This window comes from Lactuca serriola, chromosome 4, assembly GCF_051521515.1.
Source record: "Lactuca serriola cultivar US96UC23 chromosome 4, Lser_US96UC23_V15, whole genome shotgun sequence".
Classification (NCBI taxonomy): Eukaryota; Viridiplantae; Streptophyta; class Magnoliopsida; order Asterales; family Asteraceae; genus Lactuca; species Lactuca serriola.
The window spans coordinates 373412985-373437424 of record NC_136411.1 but is presented as its reverse complement, the minus strand read 5'-3'; the positions used below and the strand labels follow the sequence as shown (position 1 = coordinate 373437424).

The following is a 24440-nucleotide window of genomic DNA, read 5'->3' as shown; positions in this document are numbered from 1 at the left end:
CCGCCTCAACCCAACCCCCGTCAAACAATCATGTGCACATAAAACAGTTAATCACATAAGAAATCTTTAACCAGACAAACAGTCTAACAGATCACATAGCATATCAACATCCTAATCAGGATTCCGACCTAACCGGTCACTAGCATAACATTACCCTATATACCGGGTACCGACCTTAACCAGGTCACTAACATAACATCATCCTAAATACCAGGATGCAGATCTATCAAAGCAATAACATAACAAACAATACCCAGATTTCCATCCGATAAAGGGTCGGCCTTGGTGTCGTAGACCCTGTCGATATAGTGAGGATAATTCACCTGCAATTTCCGACTGGAAAGATAAGATCAAGCTGCTCCGACCACCGACACAATCTTCACCACAGAACACTACCAAAGAACTAATTCCATAAATACCCAAAATTACCAAAATACCCTTGGAAGTCAAACTGGTCAACTCTTGGTCAAAGTCAAAGTCCTCAGTCAAAGTCAACTCTCCTGGTTGATTCTACTCGCTGAGTCAACCTGTCGACTCGCCGAGTTCCCATTCCCAGAAAAACTCTCATAACACAACTTAACTCGCCGACTCGCCCCAAGACTCACCGAGTCCAACGATCTCTGAGTCCCATCATGTCTGACTCACTGAGTCTCCGGCTGACTCACTTAATCCAAGGCTTTAACTAAAAGAGGTTGGGGTCTGCGACCAGACTCGCCGAGTCCAAGAACAGACTCGCCGAGTCCAAGGCAATCTTCAACAAACTCGCCGAGTTGTTCTTCCAACTCGTCGAGTCCATGCACATGTTCATACAACTCGTCGAGTACACCCATGTGACTCGCCGAGTCTCTCCAGTTCTCAATCCATTCAGAAGCTTTTCGAGCCATGCAGGGGCTCCAATCCATAGATCCACCCTTCTACAATCTAACCCTCACATAAAGTTGCAAACTTTACGTGAAACCTAGGAGATATAGGCCCAAAACATACTAGGGCTTGGGTTTTAGAAAAAGGGGCTTCACCAACAACTTAAATAATGAAGCTTTATGACATTTTGGACCATCACGAGTCTAGATCTGAAGTAGCAACCTCATATATAAGCCTCTAACTCGAAATAACTCTCAATCATACCAAAAGTGCCCCAAATCTCAAATGATAATAGATCTAGATGCAAAAGAGCCAAAGCAACAGATTATTACCTCCAATATAAGCTCCAACTGAGGTAGATCCCGGATCTACACAAGCCCCTTGATGCTAGCCCCTAATTCCTCAAGCTCTTTCCACCAAATGCCTCTTCCAAGCTCCAATCTCCTCAACAATGAAGCCTCACACAAAAATTAGGGTTTCTGGAACTCTCAGGGGGATTAGGAGGCTGGGGGAAGGACATAAAGTCCTTTAAATAGGATGAAACCCTTGAGATTAGGGTTTTCTATCTTCAGCACCAACTCGTCGAGTCCAAACAACTGACTCGGCGAGTTGGCCACTTAAACCCGCGATCAATCCCACTCCGACTCGATAAGTAGCATACCTACTCGTTGAGTAGCTTCCTTAATTTACACTTAGCACCCTCCAACTTCTTGCTTCCGAACTTGGGATGTTACATCGCGATCATAGGAAACACACGGGAAAGGAAGGCGTCGCTAGAACCAAACGCAAGAAAATAGTCACCAAAGTGGAAGTCGGTGACAAGACAAAAAAATTTCTTCCCGTAAGACAACTCGTAACCCCTAATCTCAAAAATCATTTCATCTACTTCGTTTCGGGGGTTCGTGATAAATTCGTGGCAAAAACACGTAATGTAAAAGTAGAAGATCCCCATCTACCTTAGGATTATCTAACCACCTCCCAAAACATGAATTCTAAAACGTAGTCTCACATGTTGGTCTGTCTTTGATTGCCCTAATAATATCCGCACAAAGTTTGGGTTTACAAGACAGTGTAATAGATACATCAAAAACGTTGTCGTGCTGCAAATAGAAAACTTCTTATTAACCAACCCCGGAACGAACAGTGACGACCATTCTGGATCATGTCCTTAACACTCTGGACACGTTCTTCGTGTTCTGAACTAGTTCCTCGAATTCCGGGAGACAATTTTTTGTTCTGAAATACTAATTTCCGATGTATAATAACATGATATCCTAATGCACTATCAAAATGTATTGCTACTCTGGAACATGGTCAGTTTATTCTGGAGGTGTTATTTGCATTCCGAAGGAAGTTCCATAAACAAAAAATCTTAAAACTAAAGTAATAAAGGTATAAGAGTAAATGACTTACCCGTAAAACAACCGGATCATCGTGATCGTGTTCCATATCTTAAGTCGGAGTTCGGAATGCGTGTCGGAGATCAGAATCGGAAAGTCATAGTGTGTACAATGTTGGAGAGTGTGTCGGAGATTGGAATCGAAAAGTCGGAATGCATTTGTAAATCGAGATACAAAATTTATCGGAATATAATTCGGAAAATAAATTTGAAAATCGAAGTCTGGAATACGTATTGTTACTCCGAAATGGGCATTTCGGAGGATACTTGATGGGTCCACCCAGCAAATATGGAGTCTGAAATTGTTTCCGAAATTTCTCATTCCAAATAAAAATGTTATTTTGCAAGATACAATTTAAATAAGTTACTTTTTTTTCAAAAGTACACTAAAAAAAGGTTAAGTTACTCAATTTCCTTATTTATAAAACCATCGGCTAGCAACTATCACGTACCAAAGGAGCTCGAACCTAGGAATTCTTTTTAAAATATTACGAGTAGGCTTCTACTTCATTCATTTACCGTTTCAAAAAAAAAAAAAAACATTATTATTACCGTTGAATTTGGATTGCTTTTATCTAACATAGTTAGTTTTATCGAAAATAGCAAGTTTGATAAAAGAAAATGTCCTGATAGTTCGTCACGTTTGAAAGAACAAGTATATATTTTTTCGAAAAACCAGGAGAAGATCGATGGTTTTCAGTTTTAACCCACTGTGAAAAACATTTCATCTTTGTCCCTCCTAAAGAATCAAGATCACATGATAATGGGGTTTTGGGGATCTTCATCATCGTCAGCGTTCACGACAAAAACTCTCGATAGCGACATCCGTGGACGGCGTTCTCCCGATTACGTCAACCAAATTCATAATTCTCACAGTAATTCCAACTCAATTTCACTTTATACCCTTCATAACCCCCCTGTCAGTTCGTATATCCCCAAATCGCACTTATAATTCTACTGTTTTTGTGTAACCTTGCGTATACTACTGTAACTCCTTCGTCTCTATATAAACACACTCGATAATTTGATGGAAATAAATCCCCAGCCATCAATTTTTCTTTCATCGACTGCCGTAATCCGATATTGACCAAGCTAATTTTCTGGGGTTGAGAAATTCAGACCCGTATCCCTGCGTATCTGCATCTATCCAAATTGTTTGGTTGGTGTTAATCGATTTTAAGGTACGGTTTTGACTTCTAATTCTGATTTTTGGATTGGGGGTTTTGTAATCCAAATAATTGTATCATGTAGGGTTCTTTGGTTTCGAGTAATTAATCGATTCTGAAGCTTGTAATTTGGATTCATTTCCAGGAATGAATTGGGGGTTTTGTAATTCAAGTAATTTGTTTTGATTAAATGAGTTCATAACGCGTAGGTTTCTTTGCTTTCTAGTAATTAATCGATTCTGAAGCTTGTAATTTGAATTCAATGAATTCAATTTCAGGAATAAACTTGGGGTTTCTCAAATACACATCGGAAGATGACGATTGTGAATGGAAAACCTCTGAAAGAAAAGAGATCGAGAAAGAACAACAAACAATCATTGGTCGATGAGAAATCACCATTGTTGCCGACCCAGAAAGGTGAAGAACAAGGTTTTGATGAATTCAATGGCGCTTCTTTTCCTGGTGCGGTGTTCAATCTATCAACCACAATCGTGGGTGCTGGAATCATGGCTTTACCTGCAACTATGAAGGTTTTAGGACTTATTCCTGGAATTGCTTTGATAATCTTCATGGCATTCTTGACCGATGCTTCCATCGATCTGTTGGTTCGATTCACTAGGGCTGGAAAATCGGTTTCTTATGGAGGTGTTATGGAAGACGCCTTTGGAAGTATTGGTCGAATGTTGTTGCAAGTTTGTGTCATGGTTAATAACATCGGTGTTCTTGTTGTCTACATGATTATCATCGGTATGAATATGATTCAATCAAATATATCACAAGATTTACGAGATATACGTAGAACTTGATTTTGATTTTGATTCCGGTTTGGATTATGTTCCTTAGGTGATGTGCTTTCGGGAACAACTTCCGATGGAATCCATCATTCCGGAGTTCTAGAAGGATGGTTTGGAGTTCAATGGTGGAATGGTCGTTTCTTTGTACTTACTGTCACCACCCTTGGAGTTTTTGCACCATTGGCAAGTCTAAAGCGCATCGGTTAGTCTTTTTATTCAAACATTTTATCAAACACTTGGTGTGCAACAGATAAAAAGCCCTGACATTTTATCGAACACTTGGTGTGCAGATTCATTGAGCTACACCTCCGCATTATCTGTAGCACTAGCAGTTGTATTCCTTGTGATCACAGCAGGAATTACATTCTTCAAATTGATAACCGGAAGCATCTCGATGCCCAAATTGTTCCCCGATATAGTTGATTTCACATCCGCCTTCAATCTCTTCACAGTTGTCCCTGTTCTTGTCACTGCTTACATCTGCCATTACAATGTTCACTCCATCGATAACGAACTTGAAGACAATACTCAAATAAAAGCAGTTGTTCGAACATCACTAATCCTATGTTCATCTGTATACGTGATGACGAGTCTCTTCGGGTTCTTATTATTTGGTGATGAAACCCTCGATGATGTTCTTGCAAACTTCGACACAAATCTTGGAATCCCGTATAGTTCGTTGCTTAATGATGCTGTTCGCGTTAGTTATGCACTCCATTTGATGCTTGTTTTCCCAATCGTGTTTTTTCCATTAAGATTGAATTTAGATGGATTGCTATTCCCACGTAAGGGCCCACTAGTTTCTGATAATTTAAGGTTTGTGTCAATCACGGTTGCCCTAATTGGTGTCATCTTTTTGGGGGCGAATTTTATTCCGAGCATTTGGGATGCTTTTCAATTCACCGGTGCAACGGCGGCTGTTTGCATTGGGTTTATTTTTCCCTCTGCAATCACTCTCGGGTAAGTTGAATTTTATTAAATTATTCATTAATATTTCAATTTACTCTAATTATATTTAAACTTAAAATATTTATGATAATAGGTTTTTATTGAATAAAACTAATGCAAATCCGATGTGTGTATTGTTGTTATGATTGAAAGGTGGGATTTTGATTGAATTTTGTTTGGAATTTTAGGGATCGATATGGAATTGCGAGCAAGAGGGATAAGATTTTGTGTGTTTTCATGATTGTGCTTGCGGTTTTCTCGAATGTGGTGGCGGTTTATAGTGACGCATTGGCTTTGTTCAAGAGGAATGGTGGATCGACACGCGAATGATGGGTGTTGTTTGGAGATAGTTTTATTTTTGTGAAGATAGAACTCGAGTCATTCGTGTTTTGAGTTGTATAGATGTGTGCTTGTGTTTTCGATTGTTGTTTATCTTGTAAGATGTGTTTCTATATCATGTTTTCCTTTCACTACATTTAAAATTCGACTTCGTGTTACATAATAATATGTGCAAATGCATTTTTTTTTCCGAGAAGATGAGGGTATTAATGTATTTGGCATATACTTAGAAATCAACTAGTCCTCCCATATTTCTGTCTGCCAAAACAATAAGCGGAAAAACAACCATATAATCTCTAAGAATGCCTAATTAGGCTTATATCCTACCCATGACATTATTTGTAAAATGGTATAATTTTTAGTGAAGTGTTTCCTCTCAAGCACATTCCACAATTTTATTTTACTCAAAGTATAATGTTTAGAGTGTATTCGTTTTCTTTTTATAACGTCTATAGATGTCCCAAAAAAAAAACGCTCTTATATTTTAGTTTTTGAGTAAATCACTTTTGGTCCTTGTGGTTTTCCCAAATTCATACATTTGCTTCTACTATAGGTATTCTGACATGGCTGGCCCATGTGGTTTGCATTTGTTACATGCTTCTACTATAGGTATTCTGACATGGCTGGCCCATGTGGTTTGCATTTGTTACATGGGTGGTCCCTAAGGCGTTTAAACTAACAGCAACGCTTACTTTTTATAATATGACAAATTTGCCATTGTATTTATCATTTTTGTATTTGCTTATTATCTAATAATTAGAACTAATCACTATACTAATTACAACTATAATCACCACCGGTACTCAAGGTTCTAAATAACGTTAGGTGTGAATTGGTAACAATGTCAAGTCTTAAGTTTTTACGAGCCATAGCGAGTCACGTTGTTTTTAAAGCATGATTTAAGGCAACAAGTTTGTATAATTAGTAATTCTATATATTTTTTCTACTATTATTCATTTTTATCTAGACTTAAGAAGAAATTTTGCTAAAGAGTGACATCAAATACAAGACTTTGAGTCATGGCGTGCCATGTCAAAGCCATAAAAAGCTTTTTAGAACCTTGCCAATACCACAACCATAACCATCCCCAAACTCTAACTATTAACATCACTAGTTATTTTCTCGCAACAAAGACTATACATAATACCAAACCATAATACAATCTCTTAACTTGCATCAGATTTTTATTTGAAATGAAATTCATTCTAACATCATACCTAGAAGGTGTTTGGCTTTCCTTTTGAAATGACTTGTTGGACTTTCGGCTTTTTAAAAAGTTAAAAGTTAAAAAGTTGTTTGGTAACTTCAAAATATCTTTTAAATTGACTTTTTGAGAAGAAAAAAAATGAGGTGGTTAAGAAGGCACGAATATGTAACTTTTACCAACTTTTGACTTTTTTCCCTTTGCACCCTCAAAAGTTTATACAAATACATTTTAAAACTTTCTTTTGAAAAATACATAAATCAAAAAGTCATTTTCTAAAAAGGACTTTTTAGTGCTATCCCAAACAACCCCCCCCCCCCCCCCCCCCCCCCCCAACTACTATACCGTTAGCCACAATAAGTAATCTACATGTTCCAAGTTCCACGTCATTAGCTCCCAACAAAGCACACAAGCAATCCAAGGAAAAATGAAAAATAGAAAACCGGACACAACCAATGCAAGGAAGCTTATTAGTTTTGTGCTCAAAAGCATTACCAACAAACCACATTGTTTCTAGTAAAAAGAAAACAAGGACAAAACAAAAATAATGGAAACTTAACACATATCCTGGTCACAAACATTACAAAAAGCACGCTCGAAATCTTCACACTATAAGCAATGTCGTAGACTATATATTCGAATAAATTAATCATTGTTCCATTATTGGTGGACTCTTAACAGTTCCAATGAGAAAAAATTTCTTTCCTTGACTATTAAAATATACCAAGAATTTTGTTGATATTATCTGCAAAATCCTACCCATCCATATGGTTTTCGTCTACGATATCTCCCATAAAAAAGTCATTCACCAAAATTTAACGATGAATCATCGATCAATTAAATTAGATATGATATTTCCAAAGTAGTAAAGATTATCTGAACCCTTTTTCAGGAACTTCAACTCCATCGTCTCTTACAAGCAATATGACTAGATTTTGATTCTAATATTTCGATTTTAATTTTTACATAGACGTTTGTATTCCGACACAGACCTTTTGATTATGGTACTAAGGTTATAACTTATTTAGGATGTTGATTTCATCCTTGATATTATGATTCTGACACCAAGAAGTAGGGACGATGGTGTTGTGGAAAATGGAGATGAGAAAATGAACGTTAGGGAAGTTGTTCCAGTAATTACATAAATACATAAATGGTCACTGGCTTATAATAAATGCTAAAATAATAACAAAAAGAGAAATTTGGTCTTTTCAAATGGGTTTAATGACTGTAAGTAGGTAAAATTAGCCTCAAGTACCATCGATGCAACAAATGCAAATCACAAGGACACCCATGTCAAAAATCCAATAGTAGGACCAAATGTATGAATTTGAGTAAACCACATAGACCAAATATGTAATTTATAAATTTGGTACGCATCTTTTTTACCAAATTATTTGGATTAGTAGCCAAGTGCAAAATCCTAGATCATTGCCCTTTGAGAAATTAATTTATACTTTTAAGTTCAAATTTATTGAGTGGTAGTAACCCTAGATCATTGCCCTTGAGAAATTAATCTATACTTTCTTATCAAGCTCCATTATGAACTATTTACATTACAACTCATTAAAAAAAGAAAAGAGTTCTAATAGAATAGAATAAAGGATAGTTACTTAAAAGGGTAATATAGAAAAATAAAAAATGGAAAATCGGACACAAACAAGTCAACGAAGCTTAATAGTTTTGTGGGCAAAAGCATTACCAACAAACCACATTGTCTCTGTTAAAAAGAAAACAAGGACAAAACAGAAATAATGGAAACTTAACACATATCTTGGTCAAAAACATTAGGGAAAATGACTTGTCACGGTAATTATCTTTTCGTTTTGTTCACGTTTAGACAAAATTTTTTGTATACATTTGACCATTTAACTTATTAAATATGTTCTTATATTACCATTGTTAGTTGCTATAGCAGGTGACAATGGCAATATTTGAACACATTTAACAAGTTAAATGATCAAATGTGTACAAAAATGAAAGTAGTCTAAATGTGAACAATTTTTTTTACAAATTTATTAAAAATTTTATTATTTCTTAAAATATTTTTATGATATTTTTTCTTATAGATATTTCTAATACAATGTTTTAAACTGTGCTTATAATTGTTTTTAACTTTCAAGGAAAACGTCACGCCGCCTGGTCCCTTTAGTTTGCAAAATTACATGAAATGTCCTCCTGCAATTGAATCTAACTTTTCAGATGTTAGATTTTGATGAAAAATATCATTTTGTCCTTGTACCAAATTTGCAATATACTACAAACCTCAAGGAATTTTTGTGTAATTGTAACGCCCGCGTTTCCAGGCTAGGCATTTTCGTTGATGTAATAGTCTAGGTTAACCTTTGTAACCCATTTTGAAATAATAGAAGTATATTATTTGAGTATTATGTGTTTTGTGCTTAATTGCTTAATTATGTTATTTGATTAATTAAGAATAAAATGAGCGTCAAAATTTAAGTGTAAAATAAACTTGATATCTTTGGATAATGTTGTAGTAGTTGAAACGAGGTTTCCGAATATATAAAGAGCGTCAGAATCTGACTTCGTATGAGGAAGTTATGATTTTCTGAAGTTTCGACTTAGCGGTATGCAGCCCGAAATACTCGTTTTGAGATTGAGCGGTTTTTAGTCGAATCGATCTAAACGAGAATCGAAGATCTCGTTGTTGGTATCGAAGCGATGAAAGTTAGGCGAGAACGGACGTTAAACGAAGAAGTTATGAATTTATAACGAAGTTTTTCTGTCCCGGCCTACTAAAAATAATTAATAAAAATAAAGTCAAAATTAGCCGACGGAGTCTAAACGAAAGTTGTAGAGCGTAGTCTCACGTTCGCGTGGATATAAAGAACGTCGAAAACGGAGTTCGTATGAAGAAGATATGAATTTTCGAAGTTTATTAAATAATTAATAATTAAATTTAATTATTAAATCTCGGTATTATCCGAAGACGATTCATCGGACTCATCCGAAGTACGCCCCGCGTACACCGAGGTATGTCGACATTCGCACTCGAGTATTTCGGATACGTAAGCCATGACGATCTGAGGCGTACGCCCCGCGTACTCCGAGGTTCCAGCCTCTATAAATAGGATCCGAAGGCAGCGGACTCCTTTGCTATCTTTCTCTCTTCTCTCTCCCGTTTTACCTCGATTTGCGTGCCAGAAGTACCCCGAAGCCCCGGTAATATTCTCGAGCCCCGAAGCAAGTCCCGAGATCCCGAAGATCCCGAGAAGTGCGATTCCGAGCCGAAGCTCTGTCCGCGAGAAGTTCGATTTTTGTAGAGATCTTACAGATCTGCTAAGGATTACTACTTCTGTAAGCCGTAGTGCTGTCCGATCATCTTCTGATCAGGTGAGTGTATACTACCCTTCATAAACACGATAATAATACAAGTATGGTTTAAGTGTATTAAGTATATTGTTGTTTATATGTGTGAGTGTGTAGTTACTTTCTTCTAACGCATAATTACAAGGTATTTTATACGAAATCTGTGTTATGTGTATATTTTGTGTTATATGTGTGAATGTATATTCACTTTCTTCTATCTCATAGATATGATTTATTCTCTATGAAATACGTGTTATGTGTGTGTGCCTCATCTGTTATGTGAAATATGTATTGATTAAAGCATGCTATACAGGTTTTTAAACTATCTATATTTTTATCTACTAATATGTTGGGTAGAACATGGGTAGATTAGTTGGTGTGTAATAAACAGATGAGACGCCTCGTTGTTGTTTGATTTAGTCATCTAGCGGAGTTTAGATGACGACCACAGACTTTTCTAGACAGTCTTGTGGAACGCTAGCAGGTTCGCCACCTGTAGGTGTTAATGAACTTGGGTGTTCATTCGCTGTACTCCATCCCCCTCATGATTGCCTTATTTGACTTATATTGTTGAGGAACCCCCGAAGCATGTGTTGTCGCCCCGATGAAATATTCTTAGACTAGGTCCCTTATGTTAGTTGTCTTAGGGACATAAAGTGAGAATAACGGGAATGGGTAATTGGGTTATTGTTGGTTGGTGGAAATTAAATATAATTATTTATTGTGGGTTGAAAACCCTATATGCTCACCAGGCTCCCAAGCCTGACCCACTCAGTTTTATTTGTATTACAGGAAGTGGCGCGAGGGCATAAGATGGATGAACCATCAAGTTGTTTTGTTTACAAGTCTGTATATGTATATATTTGTTGAATGACTTGTAATGTTATCGTTTATGCTTATTGGTCTGTATCGGAACATGACACCCCGAGTTTTGATTATATAATGAAAATACATTTCTTTTATGAAATGCTTTGGTAAACATTGTTTTATCATGTTTTGTTTTTGGGAACAAATTCCGCAACTCTTTCAAATCAAAAGGATTTACTCTGAAATTATTTTAAAAGCATAAATGAAAATCGGTCTTTTCTGGCCGAGATTTTGGGGATGTCACAGTAATTTTGTGTGTGTGTGTGTGTGTATATATATATATATATATATATATATATATATATAATTTAAACAATTTGATATTTTTTTTATCTTTTTGACATTTTGTTTTCTGTTTTTATTTAATGATATTTAATATTTATGGTTTTTTTAATGTTTTTCGTAGACTATATATTCGAATAAATCCAAATAAATTCAGACATCATTGTCCCATTATTGGTGGACCCTCAATAGTTCCAATTGGAATAAATTTCTTTCCTTGGATACTGAAAATATACAAAAAAAAAATTCGCATATTATCTGCAAAATCCTACCCATCCATTTGGTTTTCGTCTACGATATCTCCCACAAAAAAGTCACTCACCAAAATTTTAGGAGGAGTTAACCTAATTTACTCCACTGCTTCTGGATCAGATCGTAATCATCTTTATTTAGGACACGATATTACTGTCGATCAATTAAATTAGAGATGATATTGGCAAAGTAGTAAACATTATTTGAACCCTTTTTTTCAGTGCTTGGAACTTCAACTCGATCATCTCTTACAAACGACATGATTAGATTTTTATTCTGACATTTCGATTTCAATTGTTACGTAGACATTTAGACTCCGACACAAATCTTTTGATTACAGCACTGAGGTTATAAATCCATTTAGGATGTTGATATCATCCTTGATATTATGATTCCTACACCAATGAGCTGGGACGATCGTGGTGTGAAAAGTGGAGACGGGCAAATGAACGTTAGGAAGCTAAGACTTTAGGGCTTCTCTAATCAACTTTCCAGAAAAATTACATAAATGGTCATTGCTTATAATAAGTACCAAAATAATAACAATAAGGGCAAATTGTTTTTTTCAAATGGGTTTAACGAATGTAAGTAGACAAAGTTAGCCTCAAGAACCATCGATGTAACAAACGTAAATCACAGGGACAGCCATGTCAAAAATCCAATAGTATGACCAAATGTATGAATTTGAGTAAACCACATAGACCAAATATGTAATTTATAATTTTGGTATGCGTCTTCTTTACCAAATTATTTGGATTAGTAGCCAATTTCAAATTTATTGAGTGACATCAACCCTAGATCATTGTCCTTGATAAATTAATCTATATTTTCTATTCGAGCTTCATCACGAACTATTTATATTACTACTCATTAAAAAAATGAAGGGATCTAATAGAATATAATAAACAACCTCAAGCTAAGAGTACCTTCATTAGTTATTGGTTCGGAGAGACATAGTCATTTATATATATTTTTTCTTCGCTACATGAATAATAAATATTTTTATGAAGAAATCTTAGCAAGTCTTGGACATTTTTTTGTATGAACGGATTGTTTTTCATAAATCTATATCTCAAAAGATATATATGACTATAACTAACAAAAATAAGACGAATAAATAAATTCTATTTGACTTCCACGCTCAAAGTGATTCTATATCACATCATTCTACTTTTACAGGAAAACCTATATTTGATTATCATAAGAAATATTCTAAATCAAATATTTAACAAACTTTTTTAATATTCGACTATGTAGCTTGTGTGCTGACAATTCTATTCGAAAAATATTATTCAAAATTGTGGTGTGTTCTTAAATTATCATTATCATGAAGTAATAAAGTATTACGCTCTTAATTAAATTTAAAACATAAAAACTGAATTTAATATCAGTTAAACTTATAATATAATACTACATGCAACATATATTACAGTACGAAAATTCATTATATGCTAAAATAAACTAAAAATACATTCATTATACCTGAAAGAGACAATTTGTTAAAAAAAATAATAAAAAAATAAAAAAATAAGGATAATGCAGAGAGATTTAATACCAAATGTCATGTAAAAATTCAGCTTGGACGTGCATTTTTAAAACTATTATGATAAATATCAGAATGAGATAATAATTGATCAAAGCTGACAATAATACATCATTTTACACAATACTTATTACACAAAAATAGTAAAAAACAACTCGAATCAAAATGAGCATAAATCACTATTTTTCTAGTTTCAATTATATACAAAACCCATCCATCCATTCACCAATGTACAAATCATAAACAAGATACAACTTCCAAAAAAAAAATCAAGGGTTTCCAGTAGTAGTCACAAAAGGCACCAATCTTTTATAATCCCTTCTCCTCCCAAGTGCACAATTATCAAGCACTCTCCCAAGTATCAACTTCGTATTCTGCAACGCCAATTCCCTCGCCGGAATCCCCGATTCCGACACCCCAACCGACACACCTGCCCCGAACCCCAACCCCAACCCCAAACCCATCGCCTGTTGCAACGGTCCACTTCTCGCCTTAAAAGACGATTGAGGAAACAACACCTTTTCATCAACCCCGGGCCCACCACCACCAAGCCCGTTTTCATAAACCCCGGAATCATGACTGTGGGACCCGGTCAACGAGCTGCAACTTTGTAACAAAGCTTCTAGAACACTCAAAGCCTCCCAACAAAGCGTGCTTTCAACTAATTGGGACACAATCGCGTACATATGAGGGCTTTGTGCAGCATCCATGGGCGTATGTTGTAGTAAAGCCTTCATCATTAATAAAATAACGCGTTGGTATTCAACGGGCCCACGTTCTAGAAGCTTTAGAAGATGCCCGAATGCGAGAGCGGAATATTTCGGTAGCCATTCGTTGCATAAAAGCGGGGAGACACACGCGAGTAGGTTATCGATTGTTTTGATTTCGCCGTGTGAATACGCGATGAAAACCGTCGCTAATCCGTCTAAAGATTTTGCGCGACACCAAATCGCTAAATTTGTCGATACGTTTCGGGATTTTTCGGTAAGCGTGTCGTGGGTGAGTTGTAAAGATAGCCATGGAAGTAATCCGATGATGTGCATTAGAAGACGTGTTTCGGGGTCACCGAAGATGGAATCACATGAGTGAACTGTTATCCGGGAAAGAACCTCGATTGAGACACTGTGGCTTACGGTTGACATGAGTCCTTTGAGTACGAGCGGTTGGACGCCTTCGAACGCCGGGACTTTGACTTTCGCGTTTCCGTTTCCGTTTCCGGATTGTGATTCCGTCCGGAAGTCGGAATCAGAAACGGTGTGATCGAGCTCGTCTCGCGGCATGCTTGAGAGAAGGACGTTTTCGGTAGTGCGGTCACGGAACGATAACCGGTCGATTACACGCGCGAAAAGCTCGAGGACTTGGCAGTACACATGGACGAAATCCGTATGCATCATCGCGACACATCCCCAAAAAAGTTGCGGGTATAAAATGACCTTTTCGGGCTCCATATTCTCAACCATAACTTGTAAAGTCAAAAGAATTTCCATAACAAACCCTAAAACCGAAGGGACCGGGTTCGCGAGGCATCTATGGAGGCAACGAAGGAGTGAGACGCACGCGTCGTTCGTGACAGCTGGACGTAAAGCCCGGTAAATCTGGTGGGACCTACATGACAGGTGGCGCGACGTGCATTCCATGGCCCATTTTAGTGCTTCTGCCCCCCAAGTTTCTCGTAAATCGCCTTGGAAAAATATCGCATCCACCATGCTTTGAACTAAAGCGGATAAAAGAGCGGCACTCGGGAGCTCGATTTTGACAAGTGTCGGGTCCTCATTCTCCCACATCATGCTTCCGCGTTTTGATTGGACGTATTTTATTAAACTCACGACTTGTTGTTTGTTTTCACCATCGTTGTTTTCAACATCGTACAGCTCCAAATGACGGCCGGCTAACGAGTACAATAAATTCACGAGCAAATGCTGACAATGTTCCAACACGATGTCTTCCGAGCTATCCATCGAAACAAACGTGACATGAAAAAGCAACGGCAAATGCTCCCGAAAATCCTCGTCATTCTCATATGCGATCTCCGCAAGCAAAATCAACGCGATGTCCGCATGAGTCAACGAATGCTGTTGATGTCCTTGTAACGCGGAATGAAGCTCTTTCGCGTTCACCCCGTGGGTCCCACCGGGCGGATGCAACCCGTCGATTTCGGAATTCGGAGTATCGATCAAATAATCGCCGCTATCACGCGACACGTGGCGGCTTCTCATGCTTCCGGTTGAGCTTCGAACGCCCATTAGCGGGCCGGACATGTTGACCAGCGCCGGAATGAGTTGCCCGGACCGCCCGCCGGTCACGGGAACAATGTTCATTTCCGGCGCCATGGGAGTCAACGGGCCGGACTGTGTCCGGCCCGTTCTCCAGGTCAAGTTTCCGCTTGTATTCCGTAGCGGGCCGTCCAGGGAGCCGCGTACCAATAGTGGTGACATATGCGGTTGGTTGTCCAAAACCGCCGCCATCTGTGCCACCGCTGACGTCTGAGAAAATTCCAAAACGTAACCGTTTGGTTCGTTTTTATTAGCAGTCGGTCTCACCGGTTCCATACTGTCTTCCAACATACGTTGTGCCAACTGATACACCAAATGATCGATCGTCCCTTGCGGACATATACGCGCTAAATACAAACTCACACGCTTCGCAACGGAAAAGTACGTCGCGAACGCACCGCTTATTTCCGCCGACGCGTTGGAATCGCAATCCTCGATTCCCTTCGTAATCAAGAAATCCAAAACCGGGCGGATATTCCGGGGTTTGGAGGCGATCGTACGCCAAAGCTTTTCGATTTCATCCGGAAACTGATCCCCGTGACGCCACGTCACATAATAAAGACTTTTCAATAACCTTTCGCTCCATCCGGAGTCTTTTAATTTCCAAAAATTTAAATTTTCGATCCATGGAGCCATGCAAGTGAGGACTTGGTGTTGGGCGATGATGTCAACTGCATCGAGTTGTCTTTGCATGATTTCTTCACAAAGGAGTTGGCTGAGTTCGGGGTGGTCTTTGGCGAGTTTGCAAGAGAGTTTGTATTGGAATTGTTGGTAGGAATCGGGGAGGTTGCCAACGACGGCTGCACGGTAGCTTCCGGAACCTTCTATTTTGTCTTCAGCCCATTCGCGAACGGATAAGGTTTCGAGCATTTGGAGGGCGTCATCACGGATTTGGCGGGAAGGGTCAACTACTTTGTAGAGGATTAGAGAGAGGAGTCTTTGGATTTCACATTTGGGGATTTCTTGGCGCATGTAGACTTCGGCTAGGACACTGAAGTAGCCATCTGCTATGGCAGCATCGGAATAATAGCACTGAAGGAGAAAAAAAGACGTTTTTAGTCAAGACAAGTAACATATAAGATGTTTGGGTTGTGAATTCTGACAGAATTGGAATCCGAGATTCCATTCTGTGGCGTGTTTGGTTTCTGGATTCTGACAATTGGAATTAGGGACTCCATTGGATGTAAATCGATTGTGTCGGAATCCTTTAAAGTTTAAACTCAACGTTCAATGGATTACTACCCCTAAAGGAGGGTGCAAGGAATTCAATTCCATTCTTTCTTTTATAATAAAAGACCAAAATGCCCTCATGTTAAAGAAAAAATTAAAAAACCAGGGAATGAAATGGAATTCAATAATAGAACTTGAATATTTTTATAATTTTTACTTTTATTTATATACAATGACGGCTGCTTTGGTCTTTTAAGAAGAAGGAAAGAATTAAACTGAATTCCTTCCACCAGAATGGTAAAATCCACCAAACATGGAATTTAAATCCGATGCAAATGAACTCCATCAATTTAGCAACCAAACAAGCCACAAAACTGGAATCTCCGATTCCAATTCCGACGTTCCACTGGAATCCATGAACAAATTATGCCTAGAATAGTAGAATCTGAGGGAATTGGAATCTGTTGTGCATTTAGTTGGCAGGAAATGAAATGGGATTCAATGATATACTGAATCGTCCATTTGGCAACCAATCACACAACGGAATGGAATCTCGAATTCCAATTCCGCCTGTTAACATTTTACAATACAAGAAAAAAACATCTATCTAACCTGATCAATGCAAGCAGGGAACAAATCCAAATTCGTAAGAAGAAGATTCTTCAACGCCATTTTCGCAAGTGAAACCCTAAGATGACCCCCTCGATTCCGATCCCGACCCGTACCCCCTCTCCCACCATCACCCCCATACTTATTATAAGACGGAGTTCTCGGGTCAACGGGTGAATACCCAAACGGGGCCCGCGGAGCAGGCTCAATAAATAAACTATTAATCCAAGAAATAACCCTTCCACTCATCTTCCTTGCATTATCATCAAAACAAGGCCCATATAACAAAGAAGCCATGGCATTCATTGAAGCCCATTGAATCGCCTCAACTTGTTCAGTCACTTCTTTATCAAACGAAATCTTATCAATCGAATCTTTCGATCGAGAATGCTGACTGGATTTATACCTTTCCACTTCACGTCTATAATCACTTGCACTATCTTGACTCCATGTGGACCCCGATTCATCACACCAGGATAAAAGAAGATCGAATAATCTTTTTCGGGTTTTCGGGTCGAATTTCTCTGATTTTGATTCGACAAATTCCGGGGCTAAAGATCTTAGGACACACGCGAGTGAGTATCGAAGAGGTTGCATTTCTTGAAAGGATTCCAGAGGTGAAGTTGAGATTAATCTTGTGGTTTCATCGATGTATTTTAGGTAGTGGAGTCGGAATACCGGTTTCCGGCTTAGCATTCCGGGCCAGATGTTTTCGGCTACGGTTCTGTATATGTTTGCTATCCGGATTCGGAGTTCTTCACGCCGAAGCTTTTGACTCTGTTTCAATTTAAATAAACAAATAAAATATTAAGTTTTTTTTCAAATATTAGAATTAAGTGGATTAGTGAATGGTGATACCTTCCATTTTGATTTTCCATCTGTTTCTAAGGAAATTTCGTCCATGAAAGAAGCGAGTTCACTGAACATTATTTCACACACTTCTAAATGGGAATGCCCTAGAGCCATAGTTGCTGCATGCTGAAATTCAAGAAAGGAAAAATAGTTAGTTTTAAGAGAATATACTGTATTTTTTATTATTGATAAAAAAAAAAATTGGCTTTGGTGCTTACAACATGAGCTTCAGAGCCAGATTTTAGTGAAGGGAAGATGAGATGGAAAAGATCACGTGTGGTTGCAGCACCAGCTCCTTCTCTTCCAGGTGGACATGAACAGGCAAACATTGCATACATGAGCCATTGATCTAATTTGCTGTCTGCTTCTTGATATTGATGAGCCTTTCCCCCCAATTCAACAGGTGTAATGTGTTCAAGGCGTTGAATTACTTCCAATCTGACAAAACAAATATCAGTTTTCTCAACATTTCAATTTTTGGTTGTTTTCCTTTTAAAAACAAGTGTTTGAAGTTCTAAAATTGTTGGATTCATTTATTATTATTAATCGTGTCATGACAACTGTTCCATTAAAGCAAAAAAGACACATCTTATGGTTAAGGACTACCTACAGTAAATACATATAGTATGTTTATATATATATTATTACATGTTTGGATTAAATGATAAAATAGGTATGACATTTACTAATATTTTGCATTAACCATGTGTTAATCTAATAAGTTATTAAACATATATCATTTGACCATAACAATCATTATATCTTTTAATCTGCAGTTACTTTAATGAAACAAACAGTTGGCATGCTGTTGATAGAAAACAACAAAAATGGAAAACCGAGAAAACTGAAAAAATGAATGATTTTAAAAAACGCCGAAAAACATAACCAAAAAAACAAACTGAAAAACTGAGTCGTTTGTAAGAAACGAAAAATGTAACTGAAATAGTTGAACCATATCTATAAAAAAAGCTTGACAACTACCGAAACTAGAAATAAAGATAATTGTTATTAATTGTAATAATAATAATTAATAATAGTAGTAATAATAATTTTTAAATCACAATGGCTTTTCCAAAAGTAGATACAAAACGTAGTGGTTTTATTGAAAAAATAATGTCTGAACGTTAATGGTGATATAGCAGGTTTTAAATAAAAGGTTGAAAACTTTTATGAAAACTTTCCATAAAACAATTTGATATTAAAAAAAAAGGTAGAAAATTTTGATTACTTTGCATCTTGAACAGACTGAGGACAGAGCACTGCACCATATTTGACAAGCTCACTAAGACAGCGGGCCCATCTGTTCTTATCAGGGCTTTCAAAAAGTATAGCCTGCAGTGTTGCATCTGGAGGCACCACATCAGATTCTCTTCTCAGATCAAAAGGTCTCCCTGAATCCCAATAGCAGCTTTGAACAATATCATCCTATCATATCATATCATATCAAACATTTTTACACAAAAATAGAAACCATAAGTAGAACAAGAACATATTATATATTACATACCCCATTTTCTTCAAGAACATCGATTATAAAAATGGGTTCAGCTTCATCTTTCAAAAAATCCGATCTTTCATACAACGACAAATTCCTTATATCATTCCTTAAAGCACGCACACATCTCAACAACTCCAAAGCCGTATGCCTAATCTGACTATCAGCAGAGCTAAGAAAAATAAGCCCAACCGCATCAATCTCCGAAGCGCGATATTCAATCGGTTGTTCACCGGGATGAAAAGAAGATCTCTTAAACCCTTTTTGTTTTTTCGCATTATCCGAAACCACAACAACATTTTCATCGTCGTTTTTGTTTTTTTCTATGTTGTTATCATCGGACAAACAAGCTCTCCAAAACCGAAGGAGTTCTAGAAGGCGTCCGAGGGATGTTTGGATCAAGAGAGGGAATTCGTCTGGGAGTTGGAGGATGAAGTTTGACATTCCACGCATGACTGCAAAGCGGCGGTGTGGGAGGTAACGGACTATCCGGTTGAGGACTTGGACCGCTTCTTCGCGGACCCCCGGGTCGATGCTGATTCCGTGTTGCGGGATTATTTCGGTTATTTTATCGGTTCGACCCACTTCTTCGATTAGGTAGGGTATGCATTTTAGAACTGAGCGGAATAAATACCCTTGTGATTTTTCTTTGGTCACAGCATCTAAGGTAAAAAGTAAAAAATTTATTACATCTCAGAAGTGCATGTGTTGTGCTGTTGTTGTATGATACTAAGGTAATGTTTGGTATGTAGTAATCAAAGAGGGAATGGAGTGGAGCAATCCTTCTCTTTTCATTCCTTGAAGGAATGGAATGCTATAGATATATTATAGTTAGAATTATTACTCTTTATTTGTAGAATCTTTAAGGGCTTTTGACATGAAAGTACTTAAGTTTGTCAAATTTTCTAGGTTTTTTTGTTTGTTTACTTTGTTAATGTCCAGAGTTTTGCAAGTTTTTTTTTCATTATTGCCCTTGTTACATGTAATGGTAGGTTTACAGGGACGAAACCAACAAAATTTGAAAAACTTAAGGAGTTTCATGTCAAATTTGGAAAACATACTCAGGGTAAAAACATAAAAGGTTTGTAAACTTAAGGGTAAAAGTGAAAAAAACTTGGCGCACTTTAGGCATTAACACATAAAATCGTCGCAAGGACAAAACCGTCACATTTTGACAAATTAAGGACTTTTATGTCAAAAATCCAATCTTCAATAACAGCAATATTTTTATGGTAAGTAACTTATATTTCTATTTTAATATTTAGAAATTAAATATCCTCCTATATTTTCTTCCTACATATCCTCCTACCCATCTTAAATGATAACATGTGTCATATTTAATGAAAGTAATAATATTTTAATACATTTATATGACACATGTCATCATTTAAGATGGGTAGGAGGATATGTAGGAAGAAATGTAGGAGGATATTTAATTTCTTTTTAATATTTTATGGTAATTAACTTTTATTTTTGAAAAAAAAAAAAAAAAAAAGAGTTTTTTAAATAATAGATAAATCTTTATTAAGGTTTGAAATACATATAGTATGTGTTTTAAATGGTATGAGATATGTTTATGTGTGATTTATATATAGATGTATCTTTATTAGTTTATTTGATTTAAATTTAGATTAATAATATACAGTAGCATTTATTTATTTATCAGTTTAGTGATATTTAGTTTTCTGATTATGCATAACAAACAATATGTTTGAATGACTCATTCCATTCCTTTGAGCCAACAAAACATGACAATGGAATGTAATGATCGATTCCATTGAGTTGCACATTCCATTACGTTGTTAATTCCATTCCTTAGTAATTCCATTCCATCATACCAAACAGATCCTAAATGCCATAAAAATGGTAGATTGTGAACTGGATTACCTATCGTGGTCTTTGAAGAAGTGAGAAGAGCTTGACTATAAGCTCGATTACATGACCTCAAAATAGACTCGATTGCAGCCTTGACTTTTGGAACATAATGCCCTATATCATGAGCTGCAAAAGTAGCACAAGTCAACAAAAAAAAAAAGTCAAAAAAAGATCCAAATTTCACAAATGGGATTTGAAGATTCAAGATTGATTATTTACCATGAAGGATTTCCAAGCCAACATGTTGACTTGTTGGTGACATGGCGATTGCAAGTAAGGCACGAAGGCCAATAACCTTTGCTTCACTTGGACTATCTTGTTTTAACAATTCCAATATCACATGATTCATGGAAAAATCAAGGTTATGTTCTGCTATAGTAACACAAAACTCAACAACTTTATCATGTTGGACATCCTGTGTAAGCATTCCTTTCCTTAAAATTGTCAAAAGCTGAGCTGTCACGCTGTCCAGGTAATCCCATACGCGATTGGGCGGTTGAGAATTCCCATGAACACTCAAATAAAATCTTAAAACTCGGTGGAGACAATCCAGAGCCATGAAACGGTTGTTCTTGTCCTGTAAAATCAATGTTCTAAATAATCTCTTATAATTATCTCTAAATGTTGAAATTACGATTTTACCCTTAGATGCTTGTAAAGTTGCTCCATATGAGGGCCAAAGTTATTGAGGAAAACAACAGGATCACCAAGACAAAGAAGCAAAGTCACCAAAGGGTACGCCACCTAATAATAAATCAAGAAACTTATAAACTTATAAACTTATAGTAAAGTAAGAAAAGGGTAATATGGGGAATTTGCATTTACTTACGGCTATATGTTTGCTTTGTTTATCTGTCCACTGCATGAGTTGACTTCTTATTCGTGCAACAGCTTCATACCAAAGAGTAAGTGCGGGGTCCACGCCAGGTGGCGGCCAGTTACCTTTACCACCATCTGCAAGTGGTGCTAAAATGTTTGAAAGCATATTGCAAAGGGCATTGTGAAGTTCACTCTTTCTTTTATGTGGGACCCGATTAAGAGGGTTTGCTTTTGCCACAAAGGAAGCTGATGCATTTAAACCACCCTCTGTCTTCACCTAATGTATTATTATTCACTGTATATTATTATATGCTTCTAGAAAGAAAATAATTTTTTTTTAAAAAATGTTGTATTTAGCATATATAGTTATTATATACCCCGAGCTTTAAGTAACGCATTCCATTAATGATGCTAAGTGTTTCACTTCGAGCACCACTAGTGTCAATTCGACGTGTGTTGAGTTCCATGAAGAAACGCTCAGTTACAGAACTGAACCTATTGTGGGATAGGATAAAGATAAACATTGTTAAATTACTAAAAAGACCCTGTATTAGAAGTAGTAAGTTTACCTTATACGTGAAAGAGCGCCTAAGAGTTGTGCAACAAGATCTAGAAGGAGTCCACGCAAATCAACCAAAGAAGGGTATTCAATCTGACTAACAACCCTGAAAAGAAACAAAATTTCAGCTTATATATTGGGAAAAATGGAGGTTTTTAGAGAGAACTTGGTGTTATTAGTTATTAGTTATTACCTGTCAGCATTTATGAGCCAATCAAATACAAAGTTTTCAAGTCCAATCCAGAGTTTTTCTGTAAGTCCTTCTTGTGGACAACATTCCACAAATCGAATACATGCTGAGCAGAAAATGCATTCCACTGCAAGCTTTCTTTGGAATGTAGATGCATCATTAGCACCTTTTGGGGATTCACTGAAAACAGACAAGAAATAACATGATCAAACTCCATAAAAATGTAGAATAACAATGGAGTTTAGAGACTCACGTTTCTCTCCAACGAAGTAGTGCTTCTAGAAGAGGTACAGGTGTGTGTCGTGCCACCATTGCTAAAGAATCCAGTACTTGCTCGTATGCAGGGTCTGAGGGCCTAAGGTATTGTCCATCCTGTTTATACAACAACACAATCTAATCAACAATTGCCACGACTTCAACAGAATACGTCAATTTGTGGATAGAACTAGCGTACATCAACTCTGATCGTCTTGTACAAATCCGAATTGTAAACTCGGAATCGGAAATTAAACATAGATGTAGATGATAAGTGAGTAAGTGAATATCTTTACCTGTGCTTGTGCTGTTTCAATTCGACGCCTCGCAAGTGGAAGGAACCGTTGCAGCAGTGCATCGACAATAAGCTTCGCCGCACTCCCCGCCTTCATCTTCCCCCAAAATTAGTTATCAATCTCTACTTCTTCTAACTCCAACTGAGCAGTTTTCACTTCATAATCAAACTTATGATCCAAAGTTGTTTAAAACCAGAATTGGAAGCATAAGTTATAGAAACGAAGTCGATACTATATCATACAAAACCCCAATTCGTCATAAATCTGAAGTACCTGAAAAAGCCCTAAAAGCAAAACGGTCACAAACTTTCGCCTACAATATATTCTTCTATGTTTCCAGGAGCTCTGCAACTTCTTCTTCCTCTCTGTCCATGTGATCTCGAAAGCTTGAAAAAATAATTTTAATCAAAAATCAACTATAAATTTGTAGCCTTTTTCACCATTGATGACGACTGCAGAGCTCTACCATCTATCTCATTCTTTGCCGTTTACCGTCAAATTACCAAATGTACCCTTAATATCTCTAATGCTTTCCAACTATATCCCAATTTCCATCTGTATTCTATACTCGCCAGGTTGGAAAAGGAAGAAATAAAACACTATCTCATTTTTAATTACAGGAGAAAATAACAAATATGTCATTTATCTACCATTTTTGTTGAAAAATATAACCAAAAAGTTTAGGTTGCGTTTAGATACGGAAAAACAATTTTCATTTTTCGTTTTTCGTTTTTCCTTTTCAGTTTTTGTTTTCCATTTTCAGTTTTCATTGGAAAATTTAGAAAATTTGTTTAGTTAAAACTTATTCATTTTTCATTTTCAGTTTTAGAAAATTAGAAAAACGTGTTTAGATGTGTATTTTTCTATCCGTTTTCATTTTTGGAAAATGGTAGCGGTGGTAGGGTGGGGGCGGGGACGGTGGGGGCAGTGGTGGTGTCGATGATGGCGACGGTGGTGGTGGCGGCGGCAGTGGGGTGGCAGCGATAGTGGTGGTGATGACAAGCGGTGGTGGTGCTGCTGGTGATGGGGTAGTGGTGGTGGTGATTGTAGGTCAGTGATTGT

At 37.1% G+C, this 24440-nt stretch overlaps 2 protein-coding genes across 6 annotated transcripts; one reads left to right on the top strand and one right to left on the bottom strand.

The window, feature by feature from the left end:
* The first annotated feature begins 3166 nt into the window (after positions 1-3166).
* On the top strand, positions 3167-5703 carry LOC145097737 (amino acid transporter AVT6A-like). 3 transcript variants are annotated; one of them, XM_079035379.1, is made up of 6 exons: positions 3167-3441; positions 3512-3598; positions 3705-4173; positions 4270-4422; positions 4511-5180; positions 5357-5703. In XM_079035379.1, the coding sequence occupies exons 3-6, from the start codon at positions 3741-3743 to the stop codon at positions 5496-5498; spliced, it is 1398 nt and encodes a 465-aa protein (XP_078891505.1). In that variant the 5' UTR covers positions 3167-3441; positions 3512-3598; positions 3705-3740; the 3' UTR covers positions 5499-5703. The 3 variants fall into 3 exon arrangements, with proteins under 3 accessions (XP_078891505.1, XP_078891504.1, XP_078891503.1); XM_079035378.1 differs by having other exon boundaries at positions 3512-3631; XM_079035377.1 differs by lacking the exon at positions 3512-3598 and having other exon boundaries at positions 3170-3441.
* Positions 5704-13053: 7350 nt separating this feature from the next.
* Positions 13054-23873, bottom strand: LOC145097735 (ARM repeat superfamily protein). 3 transcript variants are annotated; one of them, XM_079035376.1, is made up of 16 exons: positions 23652-23873; positions 23379-23546; positions 23081-23199; positions 22831-23007; positions 22648-22743; positions 22456-22573; positions 22089-22355; positions 21902-22003; positions 21479-21836; positions 21272-21385; positions 19397-20046; positions 19118-19314; positions 18108-18327; positions 17896-18015; positions 17041-17814; positions 13054-16290 (listed from the first exon to the last, which is right to left on the bottom strand). In XM_079035376.1, the coding sequence occupies exons 2-16, from the start codon at positions 23472-23474 to the stop codon at positions 13255-13257; spliced, it is 6444 nt and encodes a 2147-aa protein (XP_078891502.1). In that variant the 5' UTR covers positions 23475-23546; positions 23652-23873; the 3' UTR covers positions 13054-13254. The 3 variants fall into 3 exon arrangements, with proteins under 3 accessions (XP_078891502.1, XP_078891501.1, XP_078891500.1); XM_079035375.1 differs by having other exon boundaries at positions 23379-23519; XM_079035374.1 differs by having other exon boundaries at positions 23379-23873.
* Positions 23874-24440: the final 567 nt, after the last annotated feature.

Bases quoted from the DNA above. Each gene is read 5' to 3' on its own strand.
- LOC145097735 (XM_079035374.1), bottom strand. From the start codon at position 23,474: ATGAAGGCGGGGAGTGCGGCGAAGCTTATTGTCGATGCACTGCTGCAA. The intron at 23,200-23,378 runs GTAAAGATATTC...TTGTATAAACAG, and splicing joins TTGAAACAGCACAAGCACAG to GATGGACAATACCTTAGGCC. The intron at 22,004-22,088 runs GTAAGTAAATGC...ATTTATTATTAG, and splicing joins AACAAAGCAAACATATAGCC to GTGGCGTACCCTTTGGTGAC.
- LOC145097737 (XM_079035379.1), top strand. From the start codon at position 3,741: ATGACGATTGTGAATGGAAAACCTCTGAAAGAAAAGAGATCGAGAAAG. The intron at 4,174-4,269 runs GTATGAATATGA...TATGTTCCTTAG, and splicing joins TGTCTACATGATTATCATCG to GTGATGTGCTTTCGGGAACA. The intron at 4,423-4,510 runs GTTAGTCTTTTT...CTTGGTGTGCAG, and splicing joins GGCAAGTCTAAAGCGCATCG to ATTCATTGAGCTACACCTCC.